This window comes from Microtus pennsylvanicus, chromosome 16 (genome assembly GCF_037038515.1).
Source record: "Microtus pennsylvanicus isolate mMicPen1 chromosome 16, mMicPen1.hap1, whole genome shotgun sequence".
Taxonomy (NCBI): Eukaryota; Metazoa; Chordata; class Mammalia; order Rodentia; family Cricetidae; genus Microtus; species Microtus pennsylvanicus.
The window spans coordinates 16,844,950-16,861,202 of NC_134594.1; the positions used below are offsets into that span (position 1 = coordinate 16,844,950).

The 16,253-nt window shown below is 44.8% G+C and overlaps 1 protein-coding gene across 1 annotated transcript in view; it reads left to right on the forward strand.

Moving 5' to 3' along the window:
• Positions 1–15,945, forward strand: part of LOC142836644 (la-related protein 1B-like) — a 31,092-nt gene extending 15,147 nt beyond the window's left edge. Inside the window, exons 4-8 of the mRNA XM_075951058.1 lie at positions 9,317–9,474; positions 9,828–9,972; positions 11,066–11,175; positions 12,109–12,236; positions 14,065–15,945. Coding sequence (XP_075807173.1) covers positions 9,317–9,474; positions 9,828–9,972; positions 11,066–11,175; positions 12,109–12,236; positions 14,065–14,238 — 715 coding nt within the window. The 3' untranslated portion in view covers positions 14,239–15,945. The remainder of the gene's footprint in view (positions 1–9,316; positions 9,475–9,827; positions 9,973–11,065; positions 11,176–12,108; positions 12,237–14,064) is intronic.
• The last annotated feature ends 308 nt before the right edge of the window (positions 15,946–16,253 follow it).

Here is a 16,253-nt window from a genome sequence, read left to right on the forward strand (position 1 = left end):
TAATGATGGACGAGAAAAGGTTGATCTGAGCCCGCGGTTTTGGACGTTCCACAGCCTTGTGTTTGGGTGGACCTGTGCAGTGGGCCTGTGCTTTGGGCCTGTGTTGTGGGCCTGTGCCATGGGCCTGTGCCGTGAGCCTGTGCCGTGGGCTGTGCCGTGAGCTTGTGCTGTGGGCCTGTGCCATGGACCTGTGCCGTGGGCCTGTGCCGTGGGCTGTGCTATGGGCCTGTGCCGTGGACCTGTGCCATGGGCCTGTGCTGGACCTGTTGGACACAGGCAACAAGCACATCATGGCAGGAACTCATGACAGAGCAAAGCCATTTCCCCATGTTCATGAAGTAAAAGAGAGAAAAGAGGAGGCCAGGGTCCCATCATGACCTAAAGACTCTCGATTTAACTCAGCCTCTAAAAGGTTCCCCTACCTCCCAAGAGCACCACACTGGAGATGAAGCTTTTGGAAACATTCATCATCCAAACTGTAGCAATACTTTTGACTAAATTAGGAAGAGGTAAAATCTCAACTGACCTGTAATAAGACATTGAGTTGATAATCAGAAACTTTCCAACAAAAGTCTTAGACCAAATGGCTACATCAGTGAATTCTACCATGCACTTAAAGAAAACAAATTACAAGCCACTGTCTCTTATTTAGCTAGACACAAAAGTCATAAAAAAAAAATATTAGCGCCGGGCAGTGGTGGCGCACGCCTTTAATCCCAGCACTTGGGAGGCAGAGGCAGGCGGATCTCTGTGAGTTCGAGACCAGCCTGGTTTACAAGAGCTAGTTCCAGAACAGGCTCCAAAGCCACAGAGAAACCCGGCCCCAAAAAAACCACCACCACCAACAACAACAAAAAAAATACTAGCAAATAAAATTAAGTAGCATATGATTAGAATTATTGACTATGGCCAGAAAGTGGCATCTCAGTAACACAAGAAAATAAATCTCTATCAGATCAATAGAACTAAAGAACAAAAAGCACACATAGTCATTTCAATTGATAGGGCCTTTCATGATTACAAACTCAGAAAATTAGAAACAAAAGGAGGTGTCCCCAGTGTGCTAAAAGTACACAGCACTGTACTCAGTAGGGAGACACACAAAACTTCCCACCTCAGAAAGGAATCCTTGCTAATCTTTGACTGTGCTAAAGATTCCAGCCAGAGCCAGAAGACAAGAATAAGAAACAAAACCCATCAAATTGGAAAGGAAGATGCACAACTTTTTATGGATAATGTGATTGCAAGGAATCTGCAGGTGTCTTATAGTTTCTATTGTTGTGAAGAGACACCATGACCACGGCAACTCTTATAAGGGAAAACATTTAATTGGGGCTGGTTTACAGTTTCGGAAGTTAAGTCCATTGTCATCATGGTGAAACGTGGCTGTGTACAGGCAGACATGGTGCTGGAGAAGGAGCTGAGAGTTCTTCATCTTGATCCACAGGCAGCAGAAGGAGTCTGTCTCCACACTGGGTGTAGGTTAAGCATTAGGAGACGGCAAAGCCTGCACCCACAGTGGCACACTTCTTCTAATAAGGCCACACCTCTTAATAGTGCCGCTCTATGAACGTATAGGGGCCAATTACATTCAAACTACGACAACAGGAAAACTATTAAGGTTGATTCTGAAAAATACCGCCTAAAAAAAAAAAAACTCCATTGTTTCTCAGTATAGCCCTAATGATCAATACAGAAAGGAAATTTACAAAGCATTTGCATTTATATTAGCATCCCAAAGTTAAGTATTTAGGAATACATCTAACCAAGGATCAAAAACTAAACCATGAAACCAACAAGATAACTTTGTATAGCCAGGCATGTTTAATCCCAGCACTGGGGAGCCAGAAGCAGGCAGACCTCTGAGTTCAAAGCGAGCCTGCTCTACAGAGCGAGTTCCAGGACAGAGAAACCCTGTCTCAAAAATCAAAAACCAAAACCGAAAGGTGTGGGCAGGTGAGAGCTGTGGAGGTGGAGGTGGGTGTGGGGGAGGGGTGGGAGGTGATAAGAGAGGCGGGTCCAGCTCTGTGCAGAAAGCTCTCCTCACACTAACCTCGTGACCCGAGCGCAGTCCCCAGAACCAGTAGAGGGGAAAGAGAGAACAGAGGCCCTGAGCTTGCGCTTTGACCTCTACAAATGCTCCATAACACCTCCGCATTCACCTATACAGACACACAATAATAATAAATTTTTTAAAAAATTTATTATTTTTTAAAAACATGGCGACACTGAGAAACCTTGTCTCGAAAACCCCCCAAAAATAAAATAAAATAAATAAAAATAAGAAACATGGTGAAAGTAGAGGACCTGAATAAATGCAAAGGCATCCAGTATTCATGGGTAGGAAGGGAGTAACACTACCGAGACATCGGTAATGCCCCCAGAATTTTTAAACTGGCCAGGTTCTTTATCAGTGTTCCAATCGCTTCCTCACAGAAAAATGAAATTCAGTGTGATTGCAGTGATCCCTGCCTAGCTAAAACTGACTTTAAACCAAAGTTAGTTAACTTTAGACAACAGTAATTAGGTGAGAACCATCGTCCCCACCTTTGGAAGTTTCTCCATCGATGAAGAGACGGCTCAGCAGCGAAGAGCACTCGCTGCCGAAGACCAGAGCTCCATTCCCAGCACTCACGGCACGTGGCTCACAGCTCTAAGCCCAGCTTCAGACATCCAAATAGATGCTTATCCTACACAACTTTCCTTGGTCCGTGTCTGATACACAGAATATGAAATAGAGGAGAAGCACAGAAATGCTAGCAAATAAAATTAAATAACATGCTTGGTCACTCAAGCCTGGAAAATCTCATGGCAGTAGGTTTGTCTTCATTGCCTTGAGTGTGCCAATAAAGGCCCAGGTGATGAAAGAAAAAAAAGGAAATGGACCATATCAAGATGATCAACATCTGTGCAACATGGGAGCTGTCAATAGAACAGCCTACTTGACTGGAGAAATCACAGTGTTGTATCTGGTGAAGAATCTATTTTAACTTCTTTTAACTCAACAGCAACAAGTACAATAAAGTTAAAAATAAAATAAAATAAGCCAACTTCCCGGCTGCGGGTGAGTGGCCAGTGGCTGACTGTGCCCTGCCTTCACAGCCGTCATCGTCACAAGTTCAGTTCCCAGCATCCCGACGAGCGGGTCACAACTGCTTATAACTCAGCTCCTGAGGAGCTGGTAGACCCTTCTGGGCCCCACTCACCCCCACCCTCACATGTGCATGCGTGGATACACACAATGAAATGAAAATATACTGTTAAAGTACAAAACAGATTGATTTTAGAATGTGTGGAAACTTACATGGATATTTCTCTAGAGAAGGTTTACATGTGGCAACTCAGCACATGATACCACTAGGTCAAGTGAATAGAATTGTGTACCCCAGAATCTGTGTACTGAAGCCCTAACCCGTCTGAGTGTCTTTGGTGATAGGATGTTTAAGGAGGTAATAAATGAGGCCAAAAGAGCAGACTCCTGTTCTAAAATGCATGTGCCCTTATAAGGCGGTTATAAGAAGATGTGGACACGCCAGGCTTATTTCTTTGTGTCTGAACAGAAGAGAGGACGTAGCTAGAAAGGCGGTCACACGTAAGTCAAGAGAAGTTTCGCCAGAAATCAGCTCTGTCTGGGGAAATGGCAGGGCGCTGAGGATGAAGCCCCAGGACCTTGAGCACGCTAGACAATTGCTGTACTACTGAGTTCTCTGCCCAACATTGGTTCTGAGAGATGGACTCGTGACGAGCCCCAGGCCAGTCTGGAACATGCTATATGGAGCATGCTGGCCTTTAAACGTGTGAGCCGTCTGCCCCCACCTCTGTAGTAATCGGAGCGGTGGGGCTGCGTCCCCAGCATCCCGGCCACCTGCTAGCTTATGCCCCAAAATAATTACACGGAAACTGTATTCTTTTAAACACTGCTTGGCCCATTATACCTAGCTTCTTCTCGGCTAACTCTTGCATCTGGACTAGCCCATTTCTAATAAAGTGTGTAGCACCGAGGTGTGCTTACCGGGAAGATTCTAGCCTACGTCCATCCTGGGCCGGAGCTTGATTGCGTCTGCCTCAGGGAGCAGAACTATCGCATCTGCCCGGGAGAGGGGAGCATGGCGTCTCTGAGCTCACTTCCTCTTCCTCCCAGCATTCTGTTCTGTTTACTCCACCCACCTATGTTCTAACCTATCAGGACAAGCAGTTTCTTTAATTAACCAATGATCTTCCTCCATCACACCTCCTGTGTCCTGAGATTACAGGTGTATGCCACCACTCGGAGTGACCTAGTTTGTCCTCTGCTGTGATAAGACATTGGCCAAGATCAACTTGGCAGAGGGAGGATGTATTTCATCTTACAACTCTGGGGTCATAGTCCATCACTTAGTGATATCAGGACAGCATTCAAGGCAGGAAACAGACACCAAAAGGATCACTGCTTACTGGCTTGTTTTCAAATTCCCCAGGGGCCGGGGGCTCCGACGTTGATCACTACTGAAGGAAATGCCCCCACAAAGTTACCTACAGGCCGCGATGGAGGTAATTCTTCAATGGAGGTCCCCTCTTCCCAGGCTGCTCTAGTTTGTGCCGAGTTGACAGAAAAGAACGAGAACACCTTTTCTGTCGGCCTTCTTGTTTCCAGGCTTCTAGCCTTTAGAATTTATGGGAATACATTTCTGTTGTTTTAAGCCAACCCAATCTGTTCTGTCTTGTTATAACCCAAGATGATTATAGAAGTATCAAACCTTTCTGGAAATGTTTGTGAGGATGCAGACCAGTTGGAATCTTCTTGTATCACTAGTGGAATAGAAAATGCTGAAGCTCCCATTGAAGAGTTCAGCATTTTCTCAAAGTGTCAAGATGTATGATTTAGCCAAACTACTCCTAGATGTTCATCCAGAGGTATTCTGTGTGTGTGTGTATCAACTTGACATAAGCTAAAGTCAGCAGAGGAAGGAACCTTAGTTGAGGAAATGCCTCAGTGAGATCCAGCTGTAAGGCACTTTCTCATTTAGTGATCAATGTGGGAAGGCCCAGCCCATGGTGGGTGGAGCCATCCATCCCTGGGCTGTTGGTCCTGGGTTCAAAAAGAAGGTAGGCTGAGAAAGCCATGGGGAACAAGTCAGTAAGCAGCTCCCCTCCATGGCCTCTGCATCAGCTCCTGCCTCCGGGATCCTGCCCTGTTTGAGTTCCTGTCCTGACTTCCTTCAGTGAAGAACGGCAATGCTGAAGTGTAAGCCAAATAAACCCTTTCCTCCCCAACTTGTCTTAATACTGCTTGGATCAAACCCAGCGACTTGGATGTGCTAAACAAGCACTCTGCCAGTGGTCCATACTCCTGGACCCTGAAATTCGATCCTTGCAGAAGGATGGCCTTTGAAAACAGTGAGATGGTCTGGACGCAGGGATGCACTGTGGCGTAAAGTAGGTAAGACAGTCAGATCCAGAGCTGGAGTGGGATAGAGGTCACGTTGTAGGTTCTGGTTAGTAGGTGCAGTGTTGGACGTGCTGAGAGTCTGGGGGTAGTGATGGTGGTGACCGCATACCACTGGATATGCAATGTCAACGAAGTATGTGCTTACACATAGTGCTTAACATGGTAATTTACACTGCACATATTTAACATAAGCACAGAAAGGTCATTATTTTATTAAGTCTTTAATAATTTTTAGGGAAAAAAAATCTTTGTTGTTTTGTGGGTTTTTTTTTTTTTTTTGATTTTTCGAGACAGGGTTTCTCCGTAGCTTTTGGTTCCTGTCCTGGAACTAGCTCTTTTTTTTTTTTTTTTTTTAAAGAGAGATTTTTTTTTTTTATATTTATTTTATTTATTTATTATGTATACAATATTCTGTCTGTATGCCTACAGGCCGGAAGAGGGCACCAGACCTCCCTACAGATGGTTGTGAGTCACCATGTGGTTGCCGGGAATTGAACTCAGGACCTTTGGAAGAGCAGGCAATGCTCTTAACCACTGAGCCATCTCTCCAGCCCCTGGAACTAGCTCTTGTAGACCAGGCTGGCCTCGAACTCACAGAGATCCGCCTGTCTCTGCCTCCCGAGTGCTGGGATTAAAGGCATGTGCCACCACCGCCCGGCTTGTGGGGTTTTTGTTGTTGTTGTTGTTGTTTGTTTGTTTGTTTTTGAGACAGGATTTCTCTGTGAAATAACTCTACCTATATTGGAACTCACCAAACAGACCAGGCTGGCCTTGAACTCACAGAGATCTGCCTGCCTCTGCCTCCCCAGTGCTGGGAATAAAGGTGTGCGCCACCACCACCCATAAGGCAAAATCTTTTAGATATTAGCTTCTAACAAATATGAAATTTGGGGGTCTGGAGAGATGGCTCAGAGGTTAAGAACACTGGCTGCTCTTCCAGAGGTCCTGAGTTCAATTCCCAGCAACCACCATCTGTACTGAGATCTGGCACCCTGCTCTGGCATGCGGGCATACATCAAGGCAGAATATTGTATACATAATAAATAAATAAATCTTTAAAAAATATGAAATTTGTAAAATCTTATTTTTGCTTGAAAACTTTTTTTTTTTTGGTTTTTCGAGACAGGGTTTCTCTGTGGCTTTGGAGCCTGTCCTGGAACTAGCTCTTGTAGACCAGGCTGGCCTCAAACTCACAGAGATTCGCCTGCCTCTGCCTCCCGAGTGCTGGGATTAAAGGCGTGCGCCACCACCGCCTGGCTGAAAAACTCAAGTTTTATCATTGAAAATACTCAGTAATTTTTCTTGATGTTAAAGACCAAGTCAAGGCAACATCTCACAAATAAGGAAGCCTGGAGAATGTAATCACTGGTGGCTCTAATCCAGACAGTGTTGTGGCAGGTGAGATAGCTCAGCAGATGAAGGCACTTGCCGCAAGCCCTGGTGATCTGAGTCTATCCCAAGCCCCACATAGTGAAGAGACTTCTGTGAGTTGTCCTCTGGCCTCTGCCTGTGCACTGAGGCAAGCACGTGGACGTGCACACACATGAATAAATAAGTATTTTTAAAAAAACCAGTACTCAATGAGCGCTTTCGCATGAGACATCTGTTCCTTAACAGACCACGTAGCATTGTGTTTCTGTCGCATACCTTTAAATTGTGGTAAACAAATACAGAAAAAAAACCCGAAAATTTCCTGTCTCAGCTATGCATGTGTATAGGTATGTGTCCCCAAGCATGCAGGTGTAGAGGACAGAGATGAACACTGTCGTCCCCACCACTCCCCACCTTTTCTGTCTTGAAACAGCTTCCACCGAACCTGGAGCTCTCCGTTTCGGCCACATTCTGGTCAGCGAGCACCCAGGATTTGCCTGGCTTCACAGACCTGAGGTGTGGGGGTGGTAGATTGTGCGCTTGACTACCTAGCCATCTCTCCAGCTCCATCCTGCCTTTACGTGTGAGGCTGATGAGGTTTTCAGAGCATTTCCACCACACAAAGCTGACGCTGCCAGGCTTTTGTCACTCAGAAAAGACGAGCCCTCAGGCTGTGATGTCATAAAGGTAATTCATCCAAAAGTGAAGCTACTGTTTCTCACTGCAGGCACATAGTAGGAAAGACTGTAATCATGAAATCACTGCAGGCACACAGTAGGAAAGACTATAGTCATGAAATCACTGCAGGAACATAGTAGGAAAGACTGTAGTCATGAAATCACCAAGGCACACAGTAGGGAAGACTAGTCATGAAATCACTGCAGGAACATAGTAGGAAAGACTGTAGTCATGAAATCACTGCAGGCACACAGTAGGGAGGACTAGTCATGAATAAACTTTGGCCGCAGCCCCGGCTTATGCCCACACCATTTCTTTTGACCTGTTAGGGTGGACTCCAGCACACTCGAAAGAGCCGGCTGTGTCTTAGTGTTGTACGGAAACAGTTTGGGTTTGCTGGCTTTGGGAAGGTTCTCCCGTACCCTCAGGGGCTGCCTGCACTTTGAAAATTGCTCACATAGGTTGCTTGCTGTCTTAGGAGGATCTTGGTGGCAAGGTAGATGAAGAATAGTGAATCCAGGTAGAGGCAGAGGAAGACCTACACTTGAATTACAGGGTCATATGGAAGAAAGCCCACAGTGGTCGGTCCTTCGGAGAGAGACTAATGTAGGCACGTGCAGGTGTGAGATTGTTAGTCTTACCCTGTCTGAGTTTATGTCTCATCTCCATCATTCATCTCAATCTAGCTGAGGTTTTCTCTAGTACTGTAATGTTGACAACAACAAAAATAAATTTATTATTCTCAAAGAAATTAACAACCTGGAAGAGTAAATGAGCTGTTAAATTTCCTTTTTTTTCCTTTTCCTTTTCTTCATTTTAGAGTTTTAGTGAATTTGTGGCATTGTTCTGAGTGATGCTGTTTTGGACCTTCTGTGTCCGAGACCCTGCTTCCACAGTACGCCACTTAGCAGGGTAGGGGCGCGAGGATTAGAAAAATGTAAAGTAGGAGGAACAGAGATAAGAAAGAATCACTAAGCTGTAAGACAGTAACCGGGAGGGCCCCTCAGCATATACCGAATGCTGAATTCACCCGTGTTTATTTTCCAGACACTTTTATACCCCAATACAAAAGAGGGAAGAAAACAAAAGACTACATTAACATAGTCCAAAGGACAACAGTGACTTGCTTCAATACTTGAGCCATCAAGTCATTAGTTCTTGACAAAGCATTCTGTTGTTTAGGTAGTGAACCCTCCGTAGACTAAGTCTCCGGAAGGCCACCACTGCCAAGGTTAAACCTATTTTAGAAGAAGGAGCAGAAGTATTCTTGAATATCTTGAATATTGGTCAGGGTGAAGTGGACCTACCTGTATGGACCATCTTACTGTCAAAAGGACCAAGTAACCACACCTCGGTCAGGATGCATAATCCCAGTAGTTGTCAACAATTTTGAGCAGCCTCAAACTCTCTGACCTCTCTGACCTTCAGACAAGGTGGAAATAGGCTCATTTTTGGGCCTCCAGATGTGTACATAGTTAAGCATGCTCAGGCAGTCAATAATGGAGAAATAGAAGCACATATTGCTTTATGTTTGGGGAGTTTTCTGTTCCTCCTTTGTGCGTGTGGGTATGTGTACACAGGCACTTGGAGGATGGAAGCTGATGTCCTCTCTACCTTACTCATTGAAGCCGGTGTTTTTAGTCAAGCCCAGAAAACAGTCCCTGACATGGCTAATATTTCTAGGCAATTGCTCCAGGGATCTCCTGGCTCTGCCTTCTGAATCTGGAAGTGCAGGCGGCTGCCGCGTCCACCCAGCATCCACATGAGTTCTGGTGATGAGAATCCAGTCCCCTTGTTTTATGTAAGCCACTGATAGTTTTTCCTGTCCTCAAACAGCAGCTCCAATGCTTCACCTTCGGAAGGTGCACCACTCCCAGGAGGCTGCAGCTGCACACCTCACTCGTTCCCAAAGCTCCAGCATCCTTCTCATGAACTGCTGAAGGAAAACGGCTTCACCCAGCAAATGTACCACAAGTATCGCCGAAGGTGTTTAAGTGGTAAGATGCTTCGTCTAGCTGTGTTGACATGGTAGGGAACTCAGTCTAAATGACAAGGTGCCTGCCTTTGTCTAGCTGCACTGATGTGCAGGAGATTCTAAAACTTAAACTGTCACTTTATATCTTACTAAGATAGCCTTTTATTTTGTCCTAAATAAGTATCTTTAGTTTATATTTTCTTGTTTTTTTTATAGCTTAAACACATTAGTAAATGAATTTAGTACATTCTTGCTGTATTGTTGACAAGTATTCATAACTTGAGTAGCGTGTCATAGATTTAGCAGAATCTCAGATGCTGTTTCAGAGTTGTTTCGTGTTTTGTTTTTTCATTTTGAGGTATTCTCTCTTTCCAGAGAGAAAACGCCTAGGCATTGGACAGTCACAGGAAATGAACACCCTCTTTCGTTTCTGGTCCTTCTTCCTCAGAGACCACTTCAACAGGAAAATGTACGAGGAATTTAGACAACTTGCTTGGGAAGACGCAAAAGAGAATTACAGGTCAAATGTTTCCTAATGCCGTTTCTAATATTCTTTTTAAAAACATCATTTCAAGTAGTCTGACTGAAAATAACCACAGCGTGAATGGAATACGGGTTATATTTGTTGTATGTTGCTGTGCAGTAAATAACCCTAAACTTATATTAGAGCAAACCTTTATTAACGCCTAAGGGCAAGTTTATAAACCCATCTGGCCAGGTAGCTCCAACCCAGGTCCCTCAAAGAGTTCCATGCAGGCCGTTTCCAGGGTTGGCGTCTCTGCAGTGTTTTCCTGGGCTCCTTCCCTTGGCTGTTGGCCAGGGCGTCATTTCCTAGCCACAGCTGCCTCACAGAGTATTCTTTAGCATAGCTGTAATGGATTAAGTAAAATACTGCGGATCCCCGTGTGGCTGCAGCAGGCAGCGGGTCCATGAGACCACGCCACAGCTCCTCCAAAGTGATGGCAGGCAGCGGGGTCCTGAGACCACATCACAGGTCCCCAAAGTGGCAGCAGGGAGTGGGCATGGCTTGTCTCTTAAAGGGACAGAGCAGACAATTACAGTAGCTACTCACAGAGCGCTGATCTAAGAGAAGGGAGCTGCCAAGGCAGAAGCCTCAGTACTTGTCCCAGATTCCCTAGGTAGTTATGAAAGAAGAAACAGGATAAAATGTCTTTCTGATTTGTTAAGTGATGTTATAGATCTGCTGTGAATATACTTTATAACATCCAGAGCTCTATAATTAAGCTTAGCCCATTTATAGTTGAAGAGATGAAAACTGTGAACCGTTCCAGACAAAGGATTATATTCAAGAGAAAAATCTAGAACATTTCCAGAGTCACGGAGTCTTTTGATCAGCTCTTAGGAAATAGCACTCCTGCACTTTATCAATTTGTGCTGAAGCAGGAGGCTGGCAGGTTCAGGGCCAGCTACAGCTACGTGGTGAGTTCTAGGGTAGCCGTGAGTACAGAGTGAGACACTGGCTCAGAGAACAAAAATAAGAAATACTACTGAACGGCCTCGGCTAAGGGTCGTGCCAGGTAGGAAATGCCACTATGAGGTGCTTGCATTATTTTAGCAAAGCCAGTTTTATGCCCTTTTCTTCCTTTCCACAGGTATGGGTTAGAGTGTCTTTTCAGATTTTATAGTTATGGACTGGAAAAGAAATTCAGACAAGAAATTTTTAAGGATTTTCAAGAGGAAACCAAAAAAGACTACGAATCTGGTAAAAGCAAACACTGTCTTTGGAAACTGTAGACTTCAACTGTCAGTAAATGGAAAGGAAGGCTGACAAGATGACCCTGGGTAAAGGCACTGCCACCAAACCTGTAGCCCTGTAGTGAAGGGAGAAAATCCCCCCTAACAAGCGTCTTGGCCCAAACCTACATGTGTGCACACAGGCAGTGTGTGCACGTTCACACACACACACACACATACACACACACACACGTAGTTTTAGAAAAGAACTTGAAGATTTTTATCTTCAGGACAAATCACTTAAGACCCTGCCCACTGTTACAGTTCTTGATAAAGGTGCGACACCATGACACCATATAGTGAGACAGCTCCTTCTGCGAGATATTTTTTTCTTCTCTCGAGACAGGGTTTCTCTATGTAGCAGCTCTAGCTGTCCTGGAACTTGCTCTGTAGACCAGGCTGGCCTCAGACTCACAGAGATCCTCCTGCCTCTGCCTCCCGAGTGCTGGGACTCAAGGTGTGTATCACCACCACCCAGCCTGTGAGATTCTGTACCTTATGGAGTTGTATGTCAACACTAACTTCTTGATAAGCATGGCTGCTCACTGGTGCTCCTTCTCGGGAGCATAGCTAGGTGTGCTTGTCAAGGCAAAATTCTACTGTGCAGAGTGTAGGCTCTGAGTCCCTTCCCCTTGCATTAGTAGCCACGTGACTTAGGCTGGCTCTTCCACCTTGCCAGCTCGTGCGTTCCCATCTGTAATGCAGAGATAAGGAACCACCTCACCAGTCCGGTTACGTGGGGGTCAGATAAACTGAAATTGTGCCTGTTACATAACAAATGAAGAGTGACTCTTAGCTGCCACCTTCGCTGACTTAGTGTATGTCTTAGACCGTAAGCGGTGCACTGCTGGTGGGGTCATAGTTGTTAGTTCCATGTGACGTATATTCTTTGGTTTTTAAGGCCAGCTCTATGGACTGGAAAAATTTTGGGCCTATTTGAAGTATTCTCGATCTAAGACACAGTCTGTCGACCCAAAACTTCAGGAGTACCTCTGTAGTTTTAAGAAGTTAGAAGACTTCCGTGTTGATGTAAGTTTTCATTTCTTTCCCCTATTGTTTTTTATCAGCTTTATAACTTAACACATTTTTATAATCTTGATCTTAAATCTTTTGGTTTTTAATCTTAAATTTTTAACTTTTCACTTTTGACATCAAACTTTGAAAGCAGGTACAAAAATAGATAAAAAAAAAAAAACCCATATTTTCTTCATTTAGATTTCCCAGAATTGGGAAATGGCTGGGGAGATGACTCAGTTGGTAAAGTACTTGCTAAGCCTGTATCAGATTCCCCAGTATCTGTGTGAAAGCTGAGGACATGGAGTGAGCAAGCACATACACAGTTTCCCAAATGCAAACATCTTAAGCAATGGTACAGTTGTCTTGCATTTGAATTTGGATGTGCAACCATACTTAGATGGCCCCTAACCAAGGTGATGCCCCTGGTTTTTCTACGTGTATGGAGACAATCCTCAGAACCAGGAGAGAGCTTTGGATCCCCTGGAGCTGGAGCTACAAGAGGCTGTGAGCTGCCTGATGTGGCTGCTGGGGATCTCCACTCTGATCCTCTGTCAGAACAGCCAGTGCTCTTAACTGCTGAGTCATCTCTCCAGCCCCAGCTTTCTACCTGTGGTAGGGTTGGGGAGTGTTCCAGACGGGGTTTCCCTGTGTAGCCCTGGCTGTCCTGGGACTTGCTCTGTCAACCAGGCAGCCCTGGAACTCAGAGAACCACCTGCCTCTGCCTCCTGAGTGCTAGGACTGAAGGTGTGGGTCATCACACCCTGGCAGAAACTTTCTACTTTGTAACGTGCTTTTGTCCATATAATTTTTATAACGTGTGCTGATATGCATTTATAGTTTCTTCATAATAAATTTTTTTTTTTTTGGTTTTTCGAGACAGGGTTTCTCTGTAGCTTTGGAGCCTGTCCTGGAACTCCCTTGGTAGACCAGGCTGGCCTTGAACTCACAGAGATCCGCCTGTCTCTGCCTCCCAAGTGCTGGGATTACAGGAGTGCGCCACCACCGCCCGGCCATAATAAAATTAGTGTAAGGGTTGATCCTAGTGTGCTTGTAGGATAGATCCCTGGCAAATAAATTAATGCAAGAATGTTAATTGGTAGGTGTTTTAATTGGTTTGATTTCAAATGGGAAAAAAAGGTTAAACCAAGAAAATAACTGCAAAGGAGGGAATGGTGTGGGGGTGGGGCTGAAAAGTAGAAAAGACGTCATTCCTGCCTCAGTGTAAGCCTCAAGTACAAGAGAAGGCAGGAGAAGATGACCGTTTTAACTTGTTTTTCAGATTCAACACTATTAGCCTAATGGTATTCATACAGTTGGATTTATAGCCGAAGAAAGACCCCACAGCATGGAGTACTGCTTGCAGTCTAAAGGGGTTGAAGGTGTTTGGATTTCCTATCCTCAATAATACTGTTTAGTCCTCTAGCTCGGGGATCCTGGGTGAAATGTCAAGCCGGCTTGAGGCTGTTTGGCTTGGCACCTTTCTGCGCTTTCTGGTCCCATTCAGCTGTTAACCATTAGACACCGGAGAGTCCGGAACAGGAGCTCAGGTTAAGGAAGAGGATAGAACTGCAACGCAGCCGAGTGTTTTCTTGGTGGGACGAACCCCTCTCTGTGCTTATTCCCTCAAACGTGAGAGAAACGTCTCAAGTTTACGTAGACTGAACAGCTAATCCCAGCCTGCCAAGGAATCGTCCATTTAACCCTGGAGTTGCTGTGAGAATTCATTGTGTGCTGCAAAGCAGCCTGGGAGTCCTGGCTGGAAAGCCTGGCCTTAGACTCTGCGGGGGGGGGGGGGGGGGGTACTGAAAGTGTCTACTCTGTTGTCTTTCCTGCTTTGCAGCCCCCCATTAGTGAGGAATTCGGAAGGAAAAGACATTCAGCTGCTCCTGGGGAGGAGAGTGCTCGGCACAGACTTCCGTCGCTCTCCGCCACACCGCCACCACCTGCTGCTCTGCCTGCGTCTGCCGGTGACCTGCCAGAGAAACCTCCGGCTTCCAGGGACAACTCGCCGTGACAGCGCGGCCTCGGCCTCACACAAAAGCCGCGTGTCCTTGAAATCAGCATTAGCATCTCCCGATGTTTAATTGTGATAATCAGAAAACAAAAAGGAAGAAAAATGGTTGTCTGTTTTTCTGGCAAGATGAATTCCACAAACAAGGTCTGATTGACCTTAGGAGATCCTGTAGTCCTGCACCTTGGCCTCCTGTCTTCTCGAAGGCCATTGTTTACAAAATCCCTTTAGTACATTTCAGGCACGCACCAGGACCAGCTGACAGTCCAGCTCCTCCTTACAGAAGATCCAGTACGCTGTATTCGTCTCTTCTATGGAACTCTAGGGTCAAACCGTCACTGTCAGTCCAGATCCGAACATATCAAAAGCAAGGAAGGATTTTGTATATAGGTTTTAAGTTCAGAAATGTATATGAAAGATGCCTATTTTTCTGTATATACACAGTTTGAAGGATTTTTTTTTTTTGTTTTCTTTCTTTTTTTAACAAAACAACGCACAGCTGACTGTAATTGTCGCGAGGCCTGTGGGCTTTGGGATGCGGCTGTGTTGACGTGGAGCTTTCTGAATTGGCATAAGTTGGGTCTGTAGATTCAGACAGTTTGTGATTCTACAAAATCTTGCACATGTAACTGAAAACAACTGGGCTCTGCTGGAATGCTTGTGTAAATAAATTAATTTGTTTTGAAGGTGTCTGCTGTTTATATCCGCCAGTGGGCGTGTCAGCAGTCACATGACCATTCACCTAAGAGAAGCATTTAGTTTTTTTTTTTAAATTTTGTCTTATGCTTATAATTGTTTTCAAGAGTTGAAACAAATTTATTTCTAATTCTTAGTGCTATTGCAACCGATGTAAATAATAGTTTTATTTTGTGGAATTTAAAAAATAAATTATTTTGAAATATTTGAATTGACTTCTAAATTTCATTTATGCTATATTTACAAAGCTGTAGTATTCAAGTTCTACTAGCATCAATTGCCATCATGTTTCATTAAGGACGTTCCAGCTGCGAAGTTCTCAGATTTGTTTGTGCTGAACACAGTATGAGTCGCGAGGACTGATTCGCACTGGCAGAAACAGCTGGGTTCAACGCGCTACACTTATTATTTTCTTTCTCAGCAGACTGGCTATCTTATCTTGTTCTCATAAGTTACATATTAGCATACTTCTAGGGCTGTGACCCTGTGGCTCTTCCCAAGCATTTCCACGGCCGTGAGTTCAATCCTCACCACTGGGGGGAAGAAATCTACAGTAGGCAGAGGTGGTGCAGAGGTGGTGGGATCAGATGCTCGCTAGCACTGTGAGGCCTGGACTGCACCCCTAACAGAAAACAAGGAAGAAAGAGAAGGCTGGGAGAGAAATGAAAAAGGAAGAAAGGACAGGAGTGTTGATTCATAAATGCCTTCTCATTAGGTTGTCGTGCGTAAATAATAACACGGATTTGTGTTTACTGCAAAGGCAGTTTTCAAGTTTCAACCTTAGAAAGCAACTGTGAGCGCTCAGAGTTTTTTTTACTCACCTGTGCTGTAGGGAGGGCACAAACCAAGCTGGGCTCGCGTAGACTTAAGAGGGTGCCGGTCTGTTCTGCAGGGGGCGGTTCCGAGCCAGTCACTTTGTTCAGGAAATGATGTATTATCTGTAAAAGTGTGGTCAGCTTGTAATGCGTATTTTATGATATTATTTTGTGTATACATGTACTTTGAGAAATTCAGAAACACTCAAAGAAAATAAAACACCTTTTTAAAAAAGCAAAAACCAAAATTGGTGTTACTCCTTCTGTGTTTGTAAGCATCACCAACACATTTTCCCCTCATTAAACTAAGGAAAAGATGGATTGTTGATTAAGACACTTTATGATTTGGGGGGACACATGCCACGGTAACATGCGGAGGTCAGCGGACACCTTGCAGTCTGAATGAGAAGTTGCATTGCCTGTGGATTCTGTTATTACGTGATTGCTTGATCATGTCCTTCCCTTTTTTCTTCAGGGAATGATTATCTTCCTTGATTAATTTATCTG